At 45.0% G+C, this 18,992-nt stretch overlaps 1 protein-coding gene across 5 annotated transcripts in view; it reads left to right on the top strand.

Annotated features, from left to right (window-relative positions):
- Positions 1-18,992, top strand: part of PTCH1 (patched 1) — a 67,117-nt gene that overhangs the window by 19,357 nt on the left and 28,768 nt on the right. For 4 of the 5 annotated variants that reach the window (XM_033123411.1, XM_033123407.1, XM_033123410.1 and 1 more), the window contains 10 exons: positions 9,167-9,356; positions 12,119-12,188; positions 12,295-12,386; positions 13,796-13,994; positions 14,302-14,423; positions 15,239-15,386; positions 16,196-16,327; positions 16,754-16,909; positions 17,613-17,711; positions 18,206-18,331. In XM_033123411.1, coding sequence (XP_032979302.1) covers positions 9,226-9,356; positions 12,119-12,188; positions 12,295-12,386; positions 13,796-13,994; positions 14,302-14,423; positions 15,239-15,386; positions 16,196-16,327; positions 16,754-16,909; positions 17,613-17,711; positions 18,206-18,331 — 1,275 coding nt within the window. In that variant the 5' untranslated portion in view covers positions 9,167-9,225. The remainder of the gene's footprint in view (positions 1-9,166; positions 9,357-12,118; positions 12,189-12,294; positions 12,387-13,795; positions 13,995-14,301; positions 14,424-15,238; positions 15,387-16,195; positions 16,328-16,753; positions 16,910-17,612; positions 17,712-18,205; positions 18,332-18,992) is intronic. The other variant, XM_033123409.1, reaches the window with a different exon arrangement.

Below are 18,992 nucleotides of genomic sequence, written 5' to 3'. Positions count from 1 at the left end.
TGTAAACCTAAGATAAATCACATTGCTGATCTGTTGTTTGTAGCACTGGGGGGTAGGCCAAGATATGTGGCAAAATAAATGGCCTTCCAGTGTCAAAATTTAAATAGATAATCTAATAATGATCATTTAGAGGTGAGAAAGAAACTGGGCCACCCCTGCAGGCAAGTCAAGGAAACTGGGATGCCTAGACATTGTCTGTACATCCAGATAATCTGATGTAATACTAAGCAGTCCTGAGACTGACTAAATTTGGGGTTTTAAAAAATTACTATGAAGATACTTTGTGAGTTAGGAGGAAAAGGGGCTTCAGTTTGAATTTGGGGAATTCTTAAGACAACCTGCAATATTACCCCGATTTAAGAAATCAATTCTGTAACGTGATCAAGAAAAGTTAATTTAAGAAACAGTGATGAAAAAAGCAGGAATTTTAGGATTAGGGAAAATGTAGGCTTCCTGACTCTCCCTTCCCCACCGCTTTTTTTCTTTTTTGAATTCTCCCATCTTCCCCACCCCCGTTCCCTGATTTCCTTTGCTCTTTTAGTGGGGAAACCAGAAAACTTCACAAAAATACATGTAAATATCACTCAGTGTCTTTTTAAATAGAGGCTTTCTAAGAGAGAAAATAACAAGAATTTTTCTTAGCTACCTAAGAAATTCTTTCTTTCCTCTTACCTGATTTTTCCCCATGAGGTTTCTACATTGCTGTAATAAGTTTTAAAAATGATAAATATGGTACCATCATTTCAGTCCACACATGATCCAGAAAAAAAATTGCACATGTTTAATACCTTGCTTAATTGCAAACAAAGCTTGCAATTTGAAGGATTTGGGATTAGGACTAAATGTCTATTAACTGCTCTTTCCAGAGATTTGGGGAATAGGATGACCCTTCCCCCCCCCCCCTTTTTTTTTTAATAGGCTACAGTTTCACATGGCTCCCAAAAGAAATCTCTCTCCCTTTTTGTTTCTCACACCAATTGATTTATCATTTTGCTTGCAAGCAGATCCAGAATGTTAGGGCAAGAACACACTCACTTTTTTCTCGTAACTTTTTTGTTGCGGACCGAAACCAGTTGACTTGAATAAATTTTTCTGAGGCCTGAATGTAGCCAGCAACGTGGAAAAATCTTGCCATTCAGGGCCGTCTGAATGTACATTTCAGCCACACAGTAAGCTGCATTGGTAGGCACTGGACTGCTAAATACAACCATTTTTCGCAGCAGCGAGTTAGACAGGTGATTAGCATAATTAGCACCGAGCAGCTATACATATGGTAATGCTGAGTGTGTAAATGCCAGCTGCGGTGTAAAATTTATGTCAGGGGTCGGCAGGGCTGTGTGAAAGTATTGTGTTCCAGCTGCAGGTCAGGGCTGCGAAAGCTTACCTCCTTTTCTCTTGTTGGTGAATACGCCAAACAGAAGAGAAAGACAGAAATATAACAGATACGGCTTTGATGGAACAGCCCAGTTCTGTGCAAGAGGGACTGTTCTATAAAACACACACACACACACACACACACACACACACTTGCACACACCCCATTACTTTCTCTACAAGTTGTGTTTACTTCATGCAGGGCCCACATGAGCAGTGGCCAGGATGGGGCTTTGGGTGGCTGAATGGGCCAGATGATGTCCTGGGAGGAAAACTTTCAGTGAATTTTTAAAAGGAGTTAAGAATTGTGCTTCTGTTTTTCTCCCCATTCTCTTGCCCCCCTCCTCCATTTCTCCCCTACTCCTGCCCATATTGTTTTCCTTCAAATTAAAGGGGGGGGGTGGTACCATTGGGTGTATGGGTAGTGTCTGTCCTGTAGAAGAATGGGAGTGAGCGTCATGGAGGTGTTAGCTGACCTTGAACATAATATAAGCTTCCAGCAGTGCTACTCTTCCCACCCAGCTTTACTGGTTTTAGGGAAGTGCTAGAAGTTTCTTTGTGGCAGCTATGCTTCCACCTACCACTGCCATCAGACCCATTAGATAAGGATCGTGTAGGTTTCTTGTTCGAAAGGACAGTCTTGAATGGGTCACACCCTTGGAAAGGCACAATGGGGGGATTTATTGCTGTGACCAGTTCATGTGTTTTTGCTCTTGAAGCATTTTTTCCCCTGCCATCTTCCCGCCCCCCATTTGCTTGGTGGCAGTATAGTTCACACCAAGCTGACCTGGTGATGAAACCTTCTCATGGCACCAGGGGGTCCTTATGTATGAGCCCCTAATCCAGCTAATCCTGATGGCAACAAAATCAGGAAAGTGGCCCCCCGTGATGGGAGTCTCCCCACACAGATGGGGAAAGGAGGATTGGAGTGGGAGAGAAGTTGGGCCATCTTGGTGTTCTCCAGGGGCAGGACTCGCATGTCCTCTCCTCCATGCTGCTCGAGTAGGAGGCCAGTGAAAAGAGCCAGGGCAGAACAATGGCAGGAAGCCTGTTGGAACCCAGAGGAGAGGTGATGCCAGCCCCCCAGAAGCTGGGAGAAGGGAGCTGGGGGTAATGTGACACACCAGCCTGCGTGCTATGCTAGAGAGAGCCCGCTGCCTTGCAAGCGTGTGGGTCTCGTTATTGTTGGCTTGTGTTCTGCTTTTATTTTTTTAATGAAGACTTTAGGAGTCCTTCAGTAAAACCTCCAAACTTGATAACAACATGCTCTTTGGTCCCTGGGTTCTGCTTCCTGGTCCAGCATTGCCTGTGAGGGACCCCGCTGCTGTGTGTCAGACGCTTCTGGGCTTGCTTAGCTCCTGCGGAAGGAAGGACAGGCTGGGTCTGCACCTGCTTGCTGGGAGCGCTGGAGCAGTCAGGTGAAATCATGGTAGGACCTGGGACAGTTCACAGCTGCGCAGGTAGACGGGGAGGGATAGAGCAGAGCTCTCCTCTGTTGTGTCTTGTGTGTAGCCAGGAACACCCACGGGCCCGCAGTCTGTGACTTCACAGGGTCTGTCTGAGATGGGGTTGACTGCAGCCCTCACTTGCACAGCAAGTGACCAATGGAGAATGGGCCTCCTGACAGATGCAGTGTCATCTTAGAGCGGGTGGCCCTGTAAGAAACACTGGAGGGGACGGTGGCAGGCAGCAGGTCTAGTTGGGGCAGAGTGCTGGGGTGACCTGATCGTGTGCGACAGAGCGAGCGGGCAGCTTCAGGGAAGGCCATTCAGAGGAAGCAGCCCGCGCTGTAACAGATGGCACCACAAACAGCTGGTGGTGGTGTGGGGGGCTTACAGCAGGCCGCATGCTCCAAACCAGCCGACAGCTCCTTCTCCCGCACTCCCCCCCACTGTCTCTGGGGAGGGGTAGGATGTTTCCTGCTCTTGTCTTGTTTGTGTGGTTTTCACCTCACCGGGCTCCCTTCATGAAGGCAAATTCCCTTTGGGGGATCTGATTCTAGCATTTTCCCATGGCAACACCCAAGGGCACAATCCCACAAGGAGAAAAACAGCCCAGAAGCTTAAGCAGCAGTTGGCTAGTCATGAATAAAAGAGATGGGTGGAAGAGTGACTAAAACTCACAGCCCAGGAGTTTTCAGCCAATTGCTCAAATTACTGAATCTTCCATTTTTTTTCCATTTGTAAAGTAAGCTGGTGTTAATAATTTTGCAGCTACATCCTTTCAGAGGTTTGTACTTTTTTCACCCTCACAATAACTAATCACAACATTGAAAGAAGGACCTGAAGTAACTAAAGGGGGGGGAATCTCTCTAGCATCTGTTAGATAATTCATGGGATTAATCAAATGCAAATGCTACGCTTGCATATACACAGACCCCATTTTCCTAATTGGACTCTGAGTGGGTACTTTTCAGGCTGAAAGGGTCATTTGTTTTGACTGATTGACTTTTTGAGGCTTTGGGGAGAATTAATATCTTATACAGATGACTGCCTGTTCCCAAGGCTCTGTATTGAGGCTGCTCATTCATTTATTCATCCGACACACTGAGTGTGTGCCGTGAGCCTGGTGTGCGGAGGTGAGTGGGCAGCGGACAGTGTCTCCCTGAAAAGACTTGGAATTTAGTGGGAAAAACACTTCGGTTGGTTCCTCAGATTATCTTTTTGTGGATCACAATAAGCTTTTACGAAAAGCTTTTTGCTTGAATGCCGTAGGCGTGTATTAAGCTCTGTGCAAAAGGCTGGGCTGAAGAATTATACAGCAGGAGAACATTATGGGGGGCAAGGGGTGGGGGTCGTCTCTCGTCTGCCATGGGTTGGAATGGCAGCTCTGGCCCAGCCTGTGGACCTGTGCATGGAATGGTTTCTCACCTGTGCTGGCCCTTCTTCACCTGGGAAAGCCACACTTGGTTTGATCTGGGGAGGAACGGGTCAGCAGCACCTCATCAAAAACTTCTTTGCAGAAGTGATGCTCCTTACCTCACCTCTTTCGAAGAATTGGCTTAAGCCTCAGATTTCTGGAGAATAAGATGCGGAATTTGCAGGTAAAGAGGCTTATTTCTGGAGAATAAGATGCGGAATTTGCAGGTAAAGAGGCTTAGGGCTGCTTGTTCTCCGCGCCCCCTCATCTCTCTGCCCCTCTGGGGACCAGAAAGAAAATGGGGCCTGTCCACGGACTGCCACCCAGGGTGCTCCCTACTGACAAAACTATCACGTCACTGGCAGTGAAAAATCTGGATGCAACATTGTTGTCCTTCAAAGAGTGATTATTTGTCCCGTGTGATACTTTAATGCATTGTAAAAGCTCCAGCTGGTATATGGGATTTGGTGCTCCAAGATTCATATTGTCAGCTGGTGCTCAGAAGCCACGAGGCTTGCAGGGCAGTTGGACTTGGGATTAAAGGTTGGGTTCTGCCTCCTTTTATCTGTGTAGCTCTAGGCTAGTCACCCACCTCTGCAGCTATGTTTTCTCCCCTGTAAAGTAAGGGTACTGATACATGCCCTGTGATAAATGAACAAATAAATGGACGGACACCTGCTGAGCTACGGGTTCCGGTGTCGGCCTTAGGAGGGTAGTAGTAGCATTTTTATCCCATTTTCACAGGATGCTGCAGCACCTGCATCAGGGGCTTGTCCATATCTCAGCGGCGCAAGTGGCAGCATGGGATTGAGAGCTCAGGTCTCCTGAGACCCGTTCTCATGGTCTGTCCAGTTCATCTTGTCCCACCTTGATGGGGGATTGGCATCGAGCAGAATATTTATAAATAAGTAAATAATGAGTGTGAAAAGGCTTTGCAAGTGGAAAGCACCACACAATTATAAAGGTGGTTTTGTGTCCTAGCATCCTGAGGTAACATTTTCTCTGAGTCTTGTTCAGAGAGGCTGGTTGTTATTTTACTGTTAAAGTTGTTGTGTGTAAGAGAAGGAAAAGAACATGAGGACTTCAGTATATGATCAAGATGGCATGTTATTTTTGCATTGAGCTTGTTTTTAATTCAGATCCCTACCAAGTAGCTTTCATATTTATTTTTTTTGTCACATGGAAGTCTTTAATTATACATGTTCATTGCAGAAATATTAATAGAGGTAAACCCCCAAAAGGGAAGCAGCGGAAGGTTATCCATAAACCACCACACAGCAATAAGAGCCGCTGACATGGCTGTCAGTATCGCTACGTCTACCTCAGATAGTGGATCTTACGGTTCATTCTGCTCAGTAGGCAAAAATGACTGTGCCTACCTGAACACTGTGTTCTGTGTTCATGAATGTATCTCATGAACATTCAATTATTTAGAAAATAAGAAAGAGAGACTTTGACCTTCCAACTGGGAAAGAGAAGGAAGAAAACCGTGTCCCCTAGATCACAGCTGCAACTTCAGACACTTGAAGTGGGTCCTATGGGGCTTCCTGGGAGCCACGCCGCACACCCGTGCGCGATAAGGAAGCCAGCAAGTTAAAGAACAGCTCTGGTTGTCACTCCGCTGTGATGTAGAGGAGCGAGTCAGGCAAGTCCATAAAATTGCTGTCCACAGGGGTTTCTGTTTCTGGTGGCTTGTCCAGAGCGCCTTAGGGGAACACTGATGTAAGACCACGTGAGTGCCGTGCGGTGTGTGACACCGGGACACCCAGTGCAGCCAAATGAATGGTATCGTTGTGGTGTCACCAGGCTGCTTTCTCTCCCTGGAGAAGCCACACCTGAGGGAGTTGTAGTTGCTGGTTCCTCTGCCCGGAGCAGTTACCCCAGTTCTTCGAAGCCACTTCCTTTTAGGTCTCCCCTGGCCGCTCCCCTCGAAGCGGTCTTGCCCTGCCCACCTCCCAGTCACTCACATGGCATCACCATCTTTATTTCCTCCGTGGCACTTGTCGTGCCATGAAAGATCCTACTGGTTTGCTTGTCTGTGGCCTGTTTTGCTTTACTGGCCAGCGAGCCTTTTGGATCAGAGAACACATTGGTCTCATCAACCGTGGCACCCCACAGCTTAGCACGCACCCCCAAATGCACCCAGCAGGGTGAATGAATTGGGTTACAACCATTTGTCAAGTAAAGTGGATGTCAGCTAAGCTTTTTAAAAAGTACTGAATAGTTTTGCAAAAACATTCATGTGTGGTTAAATATAAGATGACATGTTACGTAAAATATGGCCGTGTATCACGTAAAAATAAGCATTTAACAATACTCAACAGTAGGATACAGCATAGGTGGTTGAGGAAATTTAGAATTCAGCGTCTTTCAACTCGATGATACTCTTGGTCCCCCTATGATAACAGTCTTGTTCTGGTTGACACTCGTTGTCACATTAGGAAATATTCATACTTATTACTAGAACAAAGAGATGGAAGAGCAAAGAGATTGAAATGTTTCAATGGCAGAGACCTGAAAATATACACCTTCTGTATGTGTTTGTTTAAATATACATTTTAAAACATCTAAAAGGGCGACATTATGGAGCCACTGGTACCTTTTTTAATATCTTGTAGGAAACAGCATCATGTCTGAAAACCCCTGTGATAAAATAATTGGTCCATTATGAGGTTAGTCTGGAAGAGTGCAATCCAAGTCCTCAGCTGCAGGAGCCTTGCATCTGATTTTTCTTGTGTGTACTCATCCTTTGGGTCATCCCTTTCCTTGTTGGTTATAGTTACAGGCAGCTGCTCTGCTAAGGTTTGGCGGGGGGTGGGGGGGTGTCCCCGTTCTGTTGTTTGTTTTTACCTCAAGGTCTTAATTCACCTGACGTTTTAAGCTTCGGGGAAGGTGAAAGGAAGTGTGACTTTTTGTAAGCAGAATGAGAAATCTTGTTCTAGCCAAGGTTTGAGGAGGCAGGTGGAAATATATTATAAATGATTTATAGGTGTGGGGCATTGATGTCATAGCAGTCAGAAAAAAGGAAGAGGTTGAGCTTTTTTTTCAAAAAGGCTATTTGGAGCTCCTTGGAGTGCAGCTCTGTAGCTTTTCAGAAGTGACCTCTGAGCTAATAATTGGCTTTTTAGCCTTAAACAGCCTTTCTGTCTCTACAGAAGGTGGATTGAGTATAATTCAGCTCACTTGTTAATTGGTTGAAGTAAAGCATTGTGATTTCTGCCAAAAGGAGCCAGACCCTGCCTGCAGGCAGCTTTAGTGGGGCATCCTGAATAGGCCTGTGGTATTATGTAAATTCATCCTCCTTTGCAAGTTGTTTCCTACATTTTCCTGAGATTTTTCTTGAACTTCAAATTGATTGCAAGGTCCTCCCTAATTCCCCAGGGCATTTGTCAAAGTTTTCTGCTGGAGGAGTCTTAATACTTTCTGTAACCTACTGATAATTTCCGTCTCTTCCCCTCCCCCTTTCCTCCGCGCCCCTCCCCCTTCCTTGCCTCTCTCTGACTGACACACTGACAGTCTGTTCAGCCCCACCTCACGGAGTTCCGAGGTGGCCTGGGCCGTCTGTGTGAACCTGCGCAGATGATCCTGCCAGGCTGTGAATCCGGACTTGTTTTCCTAATGAGGGCATTATTTGCTTTTTAGCCTGCCCCTTGTTTATAAAATATGCCAAGAGAACTAAACAAGCCGCTGTTCCCAGTACTTATTTACTTGCCCAAACCAAATGTTTATGTCCGTGAATATTAAACTTGACAAAGGATTCCGCCCATGGGAAAGCTGCAGTGATCACTGGGGCCCTTCCTGAACAATAGCTGAAGGCCTGCTTCTCCGCAGACGTTCACTATCAGCACCTAGGACCGTTCAGACTCTCTGTGAGCCCGGCAGTGTGTGTGCAGAGAACTCGAGGATTCTCTGCTGCCCTTCCAGTCCCTGAACTTCACTGAAAGGGATCAAAACCCCTCCAGGCCTTCACCTCCCCACTCCCCTTCACACTATACCTGCCAGCCACGTGCAGCATTCTGAGCTTGGCTTGTTCTAAAACCATGCTTGAACTACAGCCTTAGGACTTGAGGAAGGAAGAAGACAAAAATCAGTTTGCAGCAACAACGTCATGGGTGCCTGAGGTACCTCGTTGCTCTGGCTTCTAGCACGGCCAGCCTGCTGGAGAGCCAGGTCGGTGCAGGGGCCGGTTCTGAGTCACCTGGGAACTCCTGGAACACAGGCTGCCCGCCTCCAGGCAGCTCAGAACCTGGCACCTGTGTTTTCTGGATGCTGACCAGGTGAGTCTGATAGAACCAGGTTCCAGGGCCTTCCAATGACGGCCGCTGCTGCGACTGATACATTTGGTCCCTCTCCAGTGGGATTTCCCCGTGTGCATCTGATGTGAATCCCATTATTCATCTTCTCCTGGCAGGTTTTGTGCTGAAAACATGTTTGTCACCTTTTCTTGTTTCTTTTTCCACAAGGAGAAACATTTCCTTGTTACTTTTGCTAGATTATTTAGGAGAAAAGTGTAAATTGAAGCCATTTACCTTGAAATGTGCTGGAGGGGCATATTGTTTATACAAGTGAAAGAAATCGCAACAGAGGTATTTGGTATGGTCTGCAAGGAAAAGGTGTCTCAAGTTTTCCTGCTCCTCCCCCCTTGCTACATACATTAGTTAAAAGGTGTGCAAAGCACGAATGTGCTAGGTTTGCGTGTGTGGAAGGTAGGGCAGTCGTTAATGGGTTTTGTGAGTATTTTTTATGTTTATTATCAGCAAAGTTAACAATATCGAAAACAATAATACGAATGTTACTCCTTAAACATCAGTCATACATTTTCTTGACCAGAGTGTATTCATCATGTATCCTGCACTTCTTAGTGAGATAACACATGGATTGTGAATTTGTGGGGATTTTGCTGTTCTAATCGAAACCTGTACATGTTTGTCAGTTGGTGGACGAGTCAGTCGCGAATTAAATTATACTCGCCAGAAGATTGGAGAAGAGGCTATGTTTAATCCTCAGCTCATGATTCAGACCCCGAAGGAAGAAGGTACCAACGTTCTGACCACAGAAGCGCTCCGCCAGCACCTGGACTCGGCGCTCAAGGCCAGCCGGGTCCACGTATATATGTATAACAGGTGAGCTGGCCGAAGGGAGGAGGCTGCTGGCTAAGGCCCATTGTTTTAGTAAATAAGGTTGCCCTGGAAAGACATCTGGGTGTTAGTTCAAATAGTTTTGTAATGAATTGGCTTTTTAAAAATCGTGATTTGTTTCCAGAGTTTAGTAGTCAAATACATTACGTTATATTGTATATTCAGTAAGTATTTTGTCAATATACCCAAATGAGTAGGATCCTGCAAGCCGCCGTTTGGGTGGCTATAGACCCATTCTGTAGATGTTTCATTACTTAAGATGTTTTTAGAACAGTTAGATGTTGCATTGTCTTTGGTCAACTTTCAAGGAATAAGAATACTTACTACTTTGTGTTCACTGTAGATATTGACAGTTGTTGGTATGTGTCACAAAGCACATAGGAAGTTCAGCCATTATGGTGACTTCCTGCTGACTGGTAGGTGGAATAAGGTGGACTCACACACAGCTTTACAAAATATTACCCTTTAGCTTCATAGCTATTGTAAAAATGCTGTGGGTATAGTAAATGCACAGGAAGAATTCTGCAGCAAAACTACCAGCACTTTTTCTTATTTGTCTAAACTGTGAGTTATTTAGGGCAGGGACCATGTCTTGTCCATTCTTGTACAGCGTGTAGATAAGGGCAGACACCTGGAGTTTGTTGATTGACCAAACTGCCTGAATTGATTAATTTAAACTGGATCTTCTCCCTAATCTGTTGAGATAGCTAAATCCCATTTCCCAGGGACCACTGAGTTGACACTGAGTAGATAACTCCATCCCATAGACTTTCATCATCTCTTAACTTAGTGGTTGGCAAGTATGACTTATTTTTCACAGGGGAGGTGAGGAAGTGGCAGTGTGGACATACTCGTGGCCAGAGAGAATGAGAGAGAGAATAAAATGAAAATCTGCATTTGTCCCTCTGTAACGTCCACTCTGGACTTAACTGGATCGGCTGTAAGACCCATCTAGCTGGAGACAGGATCTAGGGCCCTTCATGACCTGGGACAAGTCACACATCTTGGGCATACTCTCGTTTCCTAATCTGGAAACTAATTTATGATCACGTTTGCTCTGTTATTGTCAGGAGGTTCCCAGAACAAGATCAGGTATATGTACATGTGAAAGGGCTTTGGAAAATGTGAGGAGGTGCTGTAGCACTTTTTGTCAGGCAGACTTGGCAGGAGAGCACATCCTGGTTCTTACCAGCACAGCCCTCCCGGTCTGTCAGGAGTGCTGTGGGGGAAGCAACTAAACTACCCAGTGCAGTTTTGCAAAGTTTGCAAGTGGAAAAGGGTGTTCCAGGGCCCCCTGGATGCGTTCTTAATATAACGGGAACCTACCCTTGAGGGGGCTTGTCACTTACATACTTAAGGAGAAGATGTGAGCATCTGTACTATGAAATTGCACTCACACTGAGAGGGAAGCCGAGAGCTTTTATGCATGGGAATGAACGTCAAAGAACGCCTAGTTCAGCCTGTCTAATTTTTTAGGTGAGAAAATTGGAAATCAGATTGTCTAACTAGACAATGGTTTTTCTAATGCACAGCCACACCCTTCTAAAGCAAGTGGAAATAAGAGTTAATTGATCACGTGATAATAAGTGAGAACCTGCTCATGTTAGATAGTCTGGTAGATGCTATGAGGAATTAAAATATAAACATATACATGGGTGGGTGGATGGATGAGTGGATAACTTGGGTCCTGCTCGCAGGAGCTGACCGTCTAGTTAAGGAGAAGAAAGACATCAATCCAGGTAAGCATGTACAAAGCTAGTCACCTGCAGGCCCCACTGCAGGTGCTCCAGGTGTCCAGCAGAGATCAGTCAGTGCTCTAGAGTTCAAGAGAAAGGGGTCATTTAATTGCACTGGTCAAAGAACACTTAGCAGGAAGGTGGCATTTTGGTGGGGTGCTGAGGGATGGATGAGCAGGTTCCGCAGGAAAGGGGGCAAAGTCCAGAACACTCCTTTGGGTGACCAATACAATAGTGCAGTTTGGAGGGAGTTCCTTATTTTCAGTTTTTCTTTTGGATTTTCCATCCCACCGTTTCCAAATGGCCTTTTTTCAAGTTACACTTAATCTCTCTAAAGGTGTGGGCTTTATATACGAGTATAGCACTCTAATAGGGATAACAGAACTCTGTAACAATACATAGATGAAAGATAAAAGAGGTAATTGTTGATCAGTGTATTTACTATCATTTCTATAGGACAAGAAGGAGACTGTCAAGTGGGAAGTTGATCCACCTGGCAATGTTCACAGAATTCATGGTTAACAGCGGGAAAGTTCATTTTGAACACTCTCTGTTAATAAGTACATTATCTGCCAGTAAAAATAAGCCGGTAATGTTTTCTCACCTGAATATATGTTAATACATTATAAACCTTACTGATTCGGTCCGCACTTATTTTGAATTTGTGACAATTCGACTCTGAATTATCTGCCCTGAAGTTGTTTAATGTATGTAGAGAAGCAGATTAATGGTGTAAACAAGATTATTGGGAGAACACTTAAGGAAACAAGACTTCTCAAGTACTTTGGTAGCATTCATTTACATAAACACCCCACACGTTAATTACAACTGAGTATTATCTATTCATTAAAGCAAGCTTGTTGGGTCTCTACTTGGCAAAAGTTCTGCTCAATTTGACAGGAACTTAAAAGTGATCAAAACCGCAGTTCTTTCTACATATGTTCTATAATTCTGACTTTGTACTGATTTCTTTTGTTACAATGAGAAATTGTTTTCTCTACTCTTTAATAGGCAGTGGAAATTGGAACATTTGTGTTACAAATCTGGAGAACTTATCACAGAAACAGGTTACATGGATCAGGTATACTTTCTTTTTGTTCGCAAAAAGAATTCTCAAAAATTCTCAGAAACACCCCAGTGGTTATGTGTTAGCCTAATGCATGCCTTATTCTTTTTAACTCTGACAGATAATAGAATATCTTTACCCTTGTTTAATTATTACACCTTTGGACTGCTTCTGGGAAGGGGCCAAATTACAGCCTGGGACAGCATACCTACTGTAAGTGTATGATCTTATTTTCCATTGTCTGATTTCTAAGCTCTAGAATGTTTCTGATGTTACTTTATCATTGTTTATTCTGTTTCAGTTTTGAACACGAAATAAAAACATTGAAATTCCATGCACATTTTTTTGAGTGAATAGTTGGGGGAGATGGGACTTCAGCAGAATATTTTTTCTCTTTTCAAAAAAAAGTTCTGTAGGCATCATTAAATTTCATTCACTTTTACCAGCCCATTTATATGCAAATAAGATGCAAATGATTTTGGAGTATGTGTGATTTTTAACTCTTTAAAATGTTTGCACTCTTGCAGACCAGGCACTCAATCAAGTTGGTTTAGCTTATCTTTTAAGGAGAGAATTTATTAGTGGGTACACGTCAGAACTAAATATTTTGAGTTAAAGTTCAAGATCTTCCTGTGAAGCAAAATGCTAATCTTCCTTTGGATCACATTACTGACATTTAAGGGGGAAATCTGCTATCTTTGAAGGCCCTGGTGGGGGATGCTTCACAGTTTAGCAGTTGGATATTATATATACCGCATCATTTAAAGAATAATTGTTAATCAGTGTCGACATTTTCAGTTAATTATGCAAGAGTTAGTGCTTGGTTATTGTTTCTGCCCTAGCTTGCACCTATCTGCAAAAGCAATTTGCAGTGGCCATACTCTGACCTTCAGTGTACAGTTTTAGATGGGAAATAAGGGGTTTTGTGTTTTCTGGTTGGGAGATTCTGAATAATGACTTCAGCCTGGTTAAGCAGCTACAGTGTGGTTTGAACCACATAACAGGCAGCCAAAAGCCTTTCTGGTCTGTCAACAGCACAAATTCAAAAGTGAGTGTGGGGGGAAGTGGCCTTGATGATGGCTGTGATGGCAAAGGCAGCAGGGGGCTTCTGGGGTTGACTGCCAGGCTGTCAGAGAGCGCTCATAAGTATGGGATTATTACAGGTAATGGAGATCAAATATTTGGATTGATGACATTTACAAAGCATTTCTTAGGCTGGCAAGTGCTAATTTGACATTTTGATTCCCTCTTTGTTTTTGTTTTTTTGGGTTTTTTTGGGGGTCTTCATTTTGAATCTCTGTCTTCTGCTTAGAGGCACCCAGTGGCTAATTTTGGTTTTGGGTATTAAATACAATAGATCAGCCAGTAAAGATTCTTTGTACCTTCGTTCATTTATCAGCTCTCTGCTTGCCATCTTCATTCATGAACTGTTTTCCTGGCTTAGGTTTGCATGCAGCTAGACCAGAAAGGAGCAGTTTTTTTTATGCCACTGCCCCAGAATGGCAGCATTACCAAAAGCCTTGTGCAATTGGATGCAGCATGTGCAATACATGTAGTCCTATTACTTCACTAAGTGTGTGGAAGCCTCTTTTCATTGTCTTGCCTCCTGATTTTTTTCACAGAGGTAAGGCTCCTTTGCAGTGGACAAACTTTGACCCTTTGGAATTCCTAGAAGAGTTAAAGAAAATAAACTATCAAGTGGACAGCTGGGAGGAAATGCTGAATAAGGCAGAAGTTGGTCATGGTTACATGGACCGGCCCTGCCTCAATCCGGCTGATCCAGACTGCCCCGCCACAGCCCCCAACAAAAATACAACCAAAGTGAGTACAGGCAGTAAGTCTTCTTAGGACGGGCAGAGCGAACAATTTGATATTTCCCCCCATTCTTTGTTCTGTTATTTTCATTTTTAAGATTTCATTCTCCACTTTTTTTTTTTTTTTTTTTGGTCTGTGGAACTAAGTTTGTTTATAGAGCGAAATTTTGCTGTAAGATTTGCCATACGCCTCTCATTAGCCTTGATTTTAATATTCTCTCTGAAACAAACAAGCCCCGAATGCACTGGATTTTAGCAAGGCATGTGACCTGCCTGCTAATTCCCGTAATTATGTAGCTGTCTTTCTATTTTAGCCTCTTGATATGGCCCTTGTTTTGAATGGCGGATGTCATGGGTTATCCAGGAAGTATATGCACTGGCAGGAGGAGCTGATTGTGGGTGGCGCCATCAAGAACAGCACTGGGAAGCTTGTCAGGTAATCCCGCACACAGAGGGAAAGCCCAGCCTTCTTGTTTTTGTCCTGTCCCAAGAAACCACTTCCCTTCTGACATCTGCACGTGTAACTGTATTAATACTTAACTGATAACCTAGCTAGCTGTCTGGTGTAATATTAATAGAATATTAGGAAATATTAGCAGACCAGACCAGCTCAAAAGGTACCATGTGGGGAATTTTTTGAGAAATGTGTCATTTTCATTGAGACTGTAGTTTGTGACCGTAAGGTGTTAGATCTGCCCATTTTGTAGAAAATCGGGGCAAGTGTAAAAGCAAGCAAGAGAGACATTGGTCATAGCATAGAGAGTTAAGTGGTATTACCTAGACTCTGTCATAGCTTGTTAAAGGAAAAGACCAGCCAATGACACTAACCAAGAATTATCCTCTGCTCTTGACTCCGCCCCATCAAGTGTCAGGTACTCTGTTTGAGATTTTACCCTCGGGAAGGCGGTCGTCTGGGATTTCTGCACAAGCAAGCGTGCAGGAGTGAGCCGAGCATATCTGGTCTAGCTAGCTATCCCTCTACCCTTCCTGTTGAATTGAGTAGAAACAGAAAGGAAATTGCCTATTAATTTAATTTTGGGGCCTATCTGTAAAAGGTTTGTAAGGTCACACCTTTAATATGGTACATCAATCTATTAAATACAATAACCATCCCGGTCCCATTTTAATGGAAACATGTGCTCACGTAGAAGAGTAGACTGAGTGCAGATGAGTTGGGGGCGCTCGGTTGGGATTTGTCATAGAGCTGCTTCCCTGATCTGTGCCTTCTCACCCTTTCCAACCCCGCTGCAGTGCCCGTGCCTTGCAGACCATGTTTCAGTTAATGACTCCAAAGCAGATGTACGAACACTTCAAGGGCTACGAGGATGTGTCGCACATCAACTGGAACGAGGACAAGGCGGCGGCCATCCTGGAGGCCTGGCAGAGGACCTACGTGGAGGTGAGCCTCCGGCAGGCCGGTGCCCGCCCGCCCTGCAAGCTGGGTCCAAGCCCCTCAGTGACTAAATACTTCATTTGAATGACGTTTTAAAACCTCTTTTTGTCATTAGAATTTATTTTCAAAACATTATAATTCCGGGAACGTGGGGGGGAGGATGAAAAGTTTTTTTCACTTTTCTTGATGTTGAAAATCTTAGTATCTGGGCGATGCCCTGATGGGGGTGCCCTGAAACATTTTGAGTAACCACTTGTGAACTCCAGAGCTAAGGCATAATAGTGTTTAAAAAACACTCAGTTAACAAGAAAAGGTGTCTGGAAAACATTAGCAGGCATAGAATCTGTTCACAGCTGCAGTCCCCTTGGTTAGGTCATGTGACAGGAGCTGGCCTTTGTTTCCCAAGCAGTGACCTCTACGGAGCTGCATGTGACCTTTTAAAAGTGGCCAGCAAATGAAGGGGGGAGGAGTGCCCATAAGAATGAGTTGGTTTGGATTAAGGGGGAACTGCTGGAGAGGGGGATACAGCCTTGTAGAGCTCTGGACAGGCGACTATAGTCTTTCATGTAAAGAGCCCAGGGTGGCCAGCTCACCTCAGCACCACTTCTTACTTGATTAGCGGTCACCTTCACTGTCCCAGGTCCAGGGTCATTTAATGTTAGTCCCAGTTCAAACCTGAATCATGTAGAACTCTTTAGAATGCGTCAGGAAAAAAGTTGGGGTCAGGTGGAGGGGACACGCGTCCCCCAACCTCTGTGCTGTGGAAGCTTGTTGAAGCTTTCATTCTGTCTGGGACTTTTATGTTGTGACCACAGGTGATTCATCAAAGTGTCGCCCAGAACTCCACGCAGAAGGTGCTTTCCTTCACCACAACCACCCTGGACGACATCCTCAAGTCCTTCTCGGACGTCAGTGTCATCCGAGTGGCCAGTGGCTACTTACTGATGGTAACAATCAGTTCAGTTCTCCTGGGGGATTGGGGGTTTGTTTTGGTTTTTGGTTTTTACCTTTCCATGACGGCTCCTGCTTTTTAACTGCTCTTAACACACATGTGCATCTAAGAGAGCGAGAGAGCTCGGGCTTCATAACAGTTTGAAAAGTGGTTGTGTAAAGCATTTTTTCCCATTTGCAGTTTGCCCACCTTTGACTCGTATCATTCCCTGTGATGTCTGTAATGTAAATTGTTGTTGTTGGGTTTCATAAGTTCTACCTTTTGATTTGGGGTGATGGGTGGGGGAAAACATTAGAATCCTTACACATTCTAATGTTTGGCTTTTGTTTTGTGTCTCCCCCCCCCTCCCCCCCCACTCCTCCCATTCCCCTTCATTCCTTCACCTGCCCACCCCCACCCCCACCCATGGTTCTGCTTGCAGCTTGCCTATGCCTGTTTAACCATGCTGCGCTGGGACTGCTCCAAGTCCCAGGGTGCCGTGGGGCTGGCTGGCGTCCTGTTGGTTGCACTGTCAGTAGCTGCAGGATTGGGCCTGTGCTCATTGATCGGGATTTCCTTTAACGCTGCAACAACTCAGGTACTAAAGGAGCCATCCGTCCACTTTGTTGACCAACATCCCTCCCCGGGCTCCTTTTGTGTGGCCTTTCATGTGTCCATGTCACCTACAGGGTCTTTCAGCCTTTTCCACCAGAATGCCACGTTCTTGGGTGTTGTGTCTGTAAATGGACCACTCGCCCTCGGCAGTGAGCAGAAGATCTGAATGGGCGTATTGATTAGTCGAGATGTTTCACTTATCAGTGGAATTTAGATCATTTATTAGAGCAGTGGTTTTCAGACTTCAGTGTGCATTAGAATTACCTAGAGGGGTTGCAAAAACTCGAGATTGCTGGGCCCGACCCCCAGAGATTCTAACTCAGTTGGTCTGGGATGGGGGTGGAGAATTTGCATTTCTAACCGGTTCCCAATAATGCTGGCCCAGGGATCATGCTCTGAGAATCACTGCTTTAGATGAGTTACAATCCTTCCCATTTATTAACTTAAAAAAAAAAATCATTGTACATGGAGCTTAGAAATAGAAATGTATAAGATCTGCTGTGAGCTAAAACTGCTAGACTTTGGGGATTTAACTATCGGATAAAACTAAATTCTTCACCATGAGTTAATGTAAGCTGTCCTTTGGGTAACTACTGGCGGTGCTGGTGACAGTGTTTTAAATAGCCTTTGGATTATCAGAACGGGACCCCACATGTCTAATGCCCTGTCCTCTGTTTTCACTATAGGTTTTGCCATTTCTTGCTCTTGGCGTTGGTGTGGATGATGTTTTCCTTCTGGCACATGCATTTAGTGAAACAGGACAGAATAAAAGAATCCCTTTCGAGGTAATCGAAAAACAAAAGAAGAAAGCTTTCGGCACAGCCAAAGTCCCCTCCGTTCCTCAGTATTTGTCCTTTCATTTTTCTCAATCTGGCCCAATAAATAATTTAGTCCCAAGGCAGATGACAGATTACTGGCTGTAAATAAGTAAGTTAGAAGAATCTCAGGAAATGTATTCCAAACTGCACATTTGTCACTTTGTCCTCACCCCACCCCTTTAAAATCATATTAAAAATGTACTTAAATCCTTGTATTGCAGCTTGGTGTTTTGGATGGTACTAACTATGAACATTCATGACTGTGTGAATAGTACTGAAGATGTTTTCAGTGCCTGTGTTAGGTGGAAGGCAGAGACACTCCTCCCTTATCCCCTAATGTCAGCACAGTAAACCGCCAGTTGCTGTGTTTGGCTCGGTGTTGGACTTGCTCACACAGCCTGTGCTCTAAGGGAGCCCTGCCCTTGCAGCTCTCACTCAGCACTGTGGTTTCTCGCCCCCAGGACAGGACCGGGGAATGCCTGAAGCGCACGGGCGCCAGCGTGGCCCTCACCTCCATCAGCAACGTCACAGCCTTCTTCATGGCCGCACTCATCCCAATTCCTGCTCTGCGGGCCTTCTCCCTCCAGGTGTGTTTCTGGGGATTAAATCCGTGTGAGCACGGCATTGCCACCGACCATGTCCACCACTGGGCTGGCAGTACCGTGGCCATGAAGTGACGTAGCATAACAGCATTTGGGACTCTTTCTTCTGGGCAGATGCTTCTTTAAGCAGGAACCCTGACATTCCCTCTAAAAAGGTTCAGGGTCCTTTCCTTCTTTGTAAGCCCATAGCCCTGATGCCCGTGGCCTGGGTATCATCAGGACCTGGTGCCTTAAGGACTTGGCCTTGCCTTCATTGTCCAACTGAAATGGTCCCAGGGCCACTCCCTGTGGGACACCAGGAAGCCCTACTGCAGATGGCAGGAGTCCTCTGACTCGTCCACAGCACAACCCACTTCTTGTCCATTCCTGCCCCAAAAGCCGACTACGTTTCTGTGTTCCCTCCTCAAGCATGCCACCCTCTCCGCAGTTCCCTAAAGCAGCCTCAACACAAGGCAGCTGTGTAGAGCAGACCTCACTGACAAGAGGAGGTTGCCATTATAGCCCAGGCGAGGCGACAACTTAAACTTGAATATTAGATGCCACTGTGAGAACATATGGGCCGTTTTCGCCTGCAGGAGGGTTTGTTGGGGTTCTCGCCACCTCCTTTCCTTACTTAGCTTCCACAAACTCTCCTTTCTCCTCTTCT

This window comes from Rhinolophus ferrumequinum, chromosome 12 (genome assembly GCF_004115265.2).
Source record: "Rhinolophus ferrumequinum isolate MPI-CBG mRhiFer1 chromosome 12, mRhiFer1_v1.p, whole genome shotgun sequence".
Taxonomy (NCBI): domain Eukaryota; kingdom Metazoa; phylum Chordata; class Mammalia; order Chiroptera; family Rhinolophidae; genus Rhinolophus; species Rhinolophus ferrumequinum.
The sequence above is the reverse complement of the archived record's forward strand: the minus strand, read 5'-3'. Positions and strand labels throughout refer to the sequence as shown.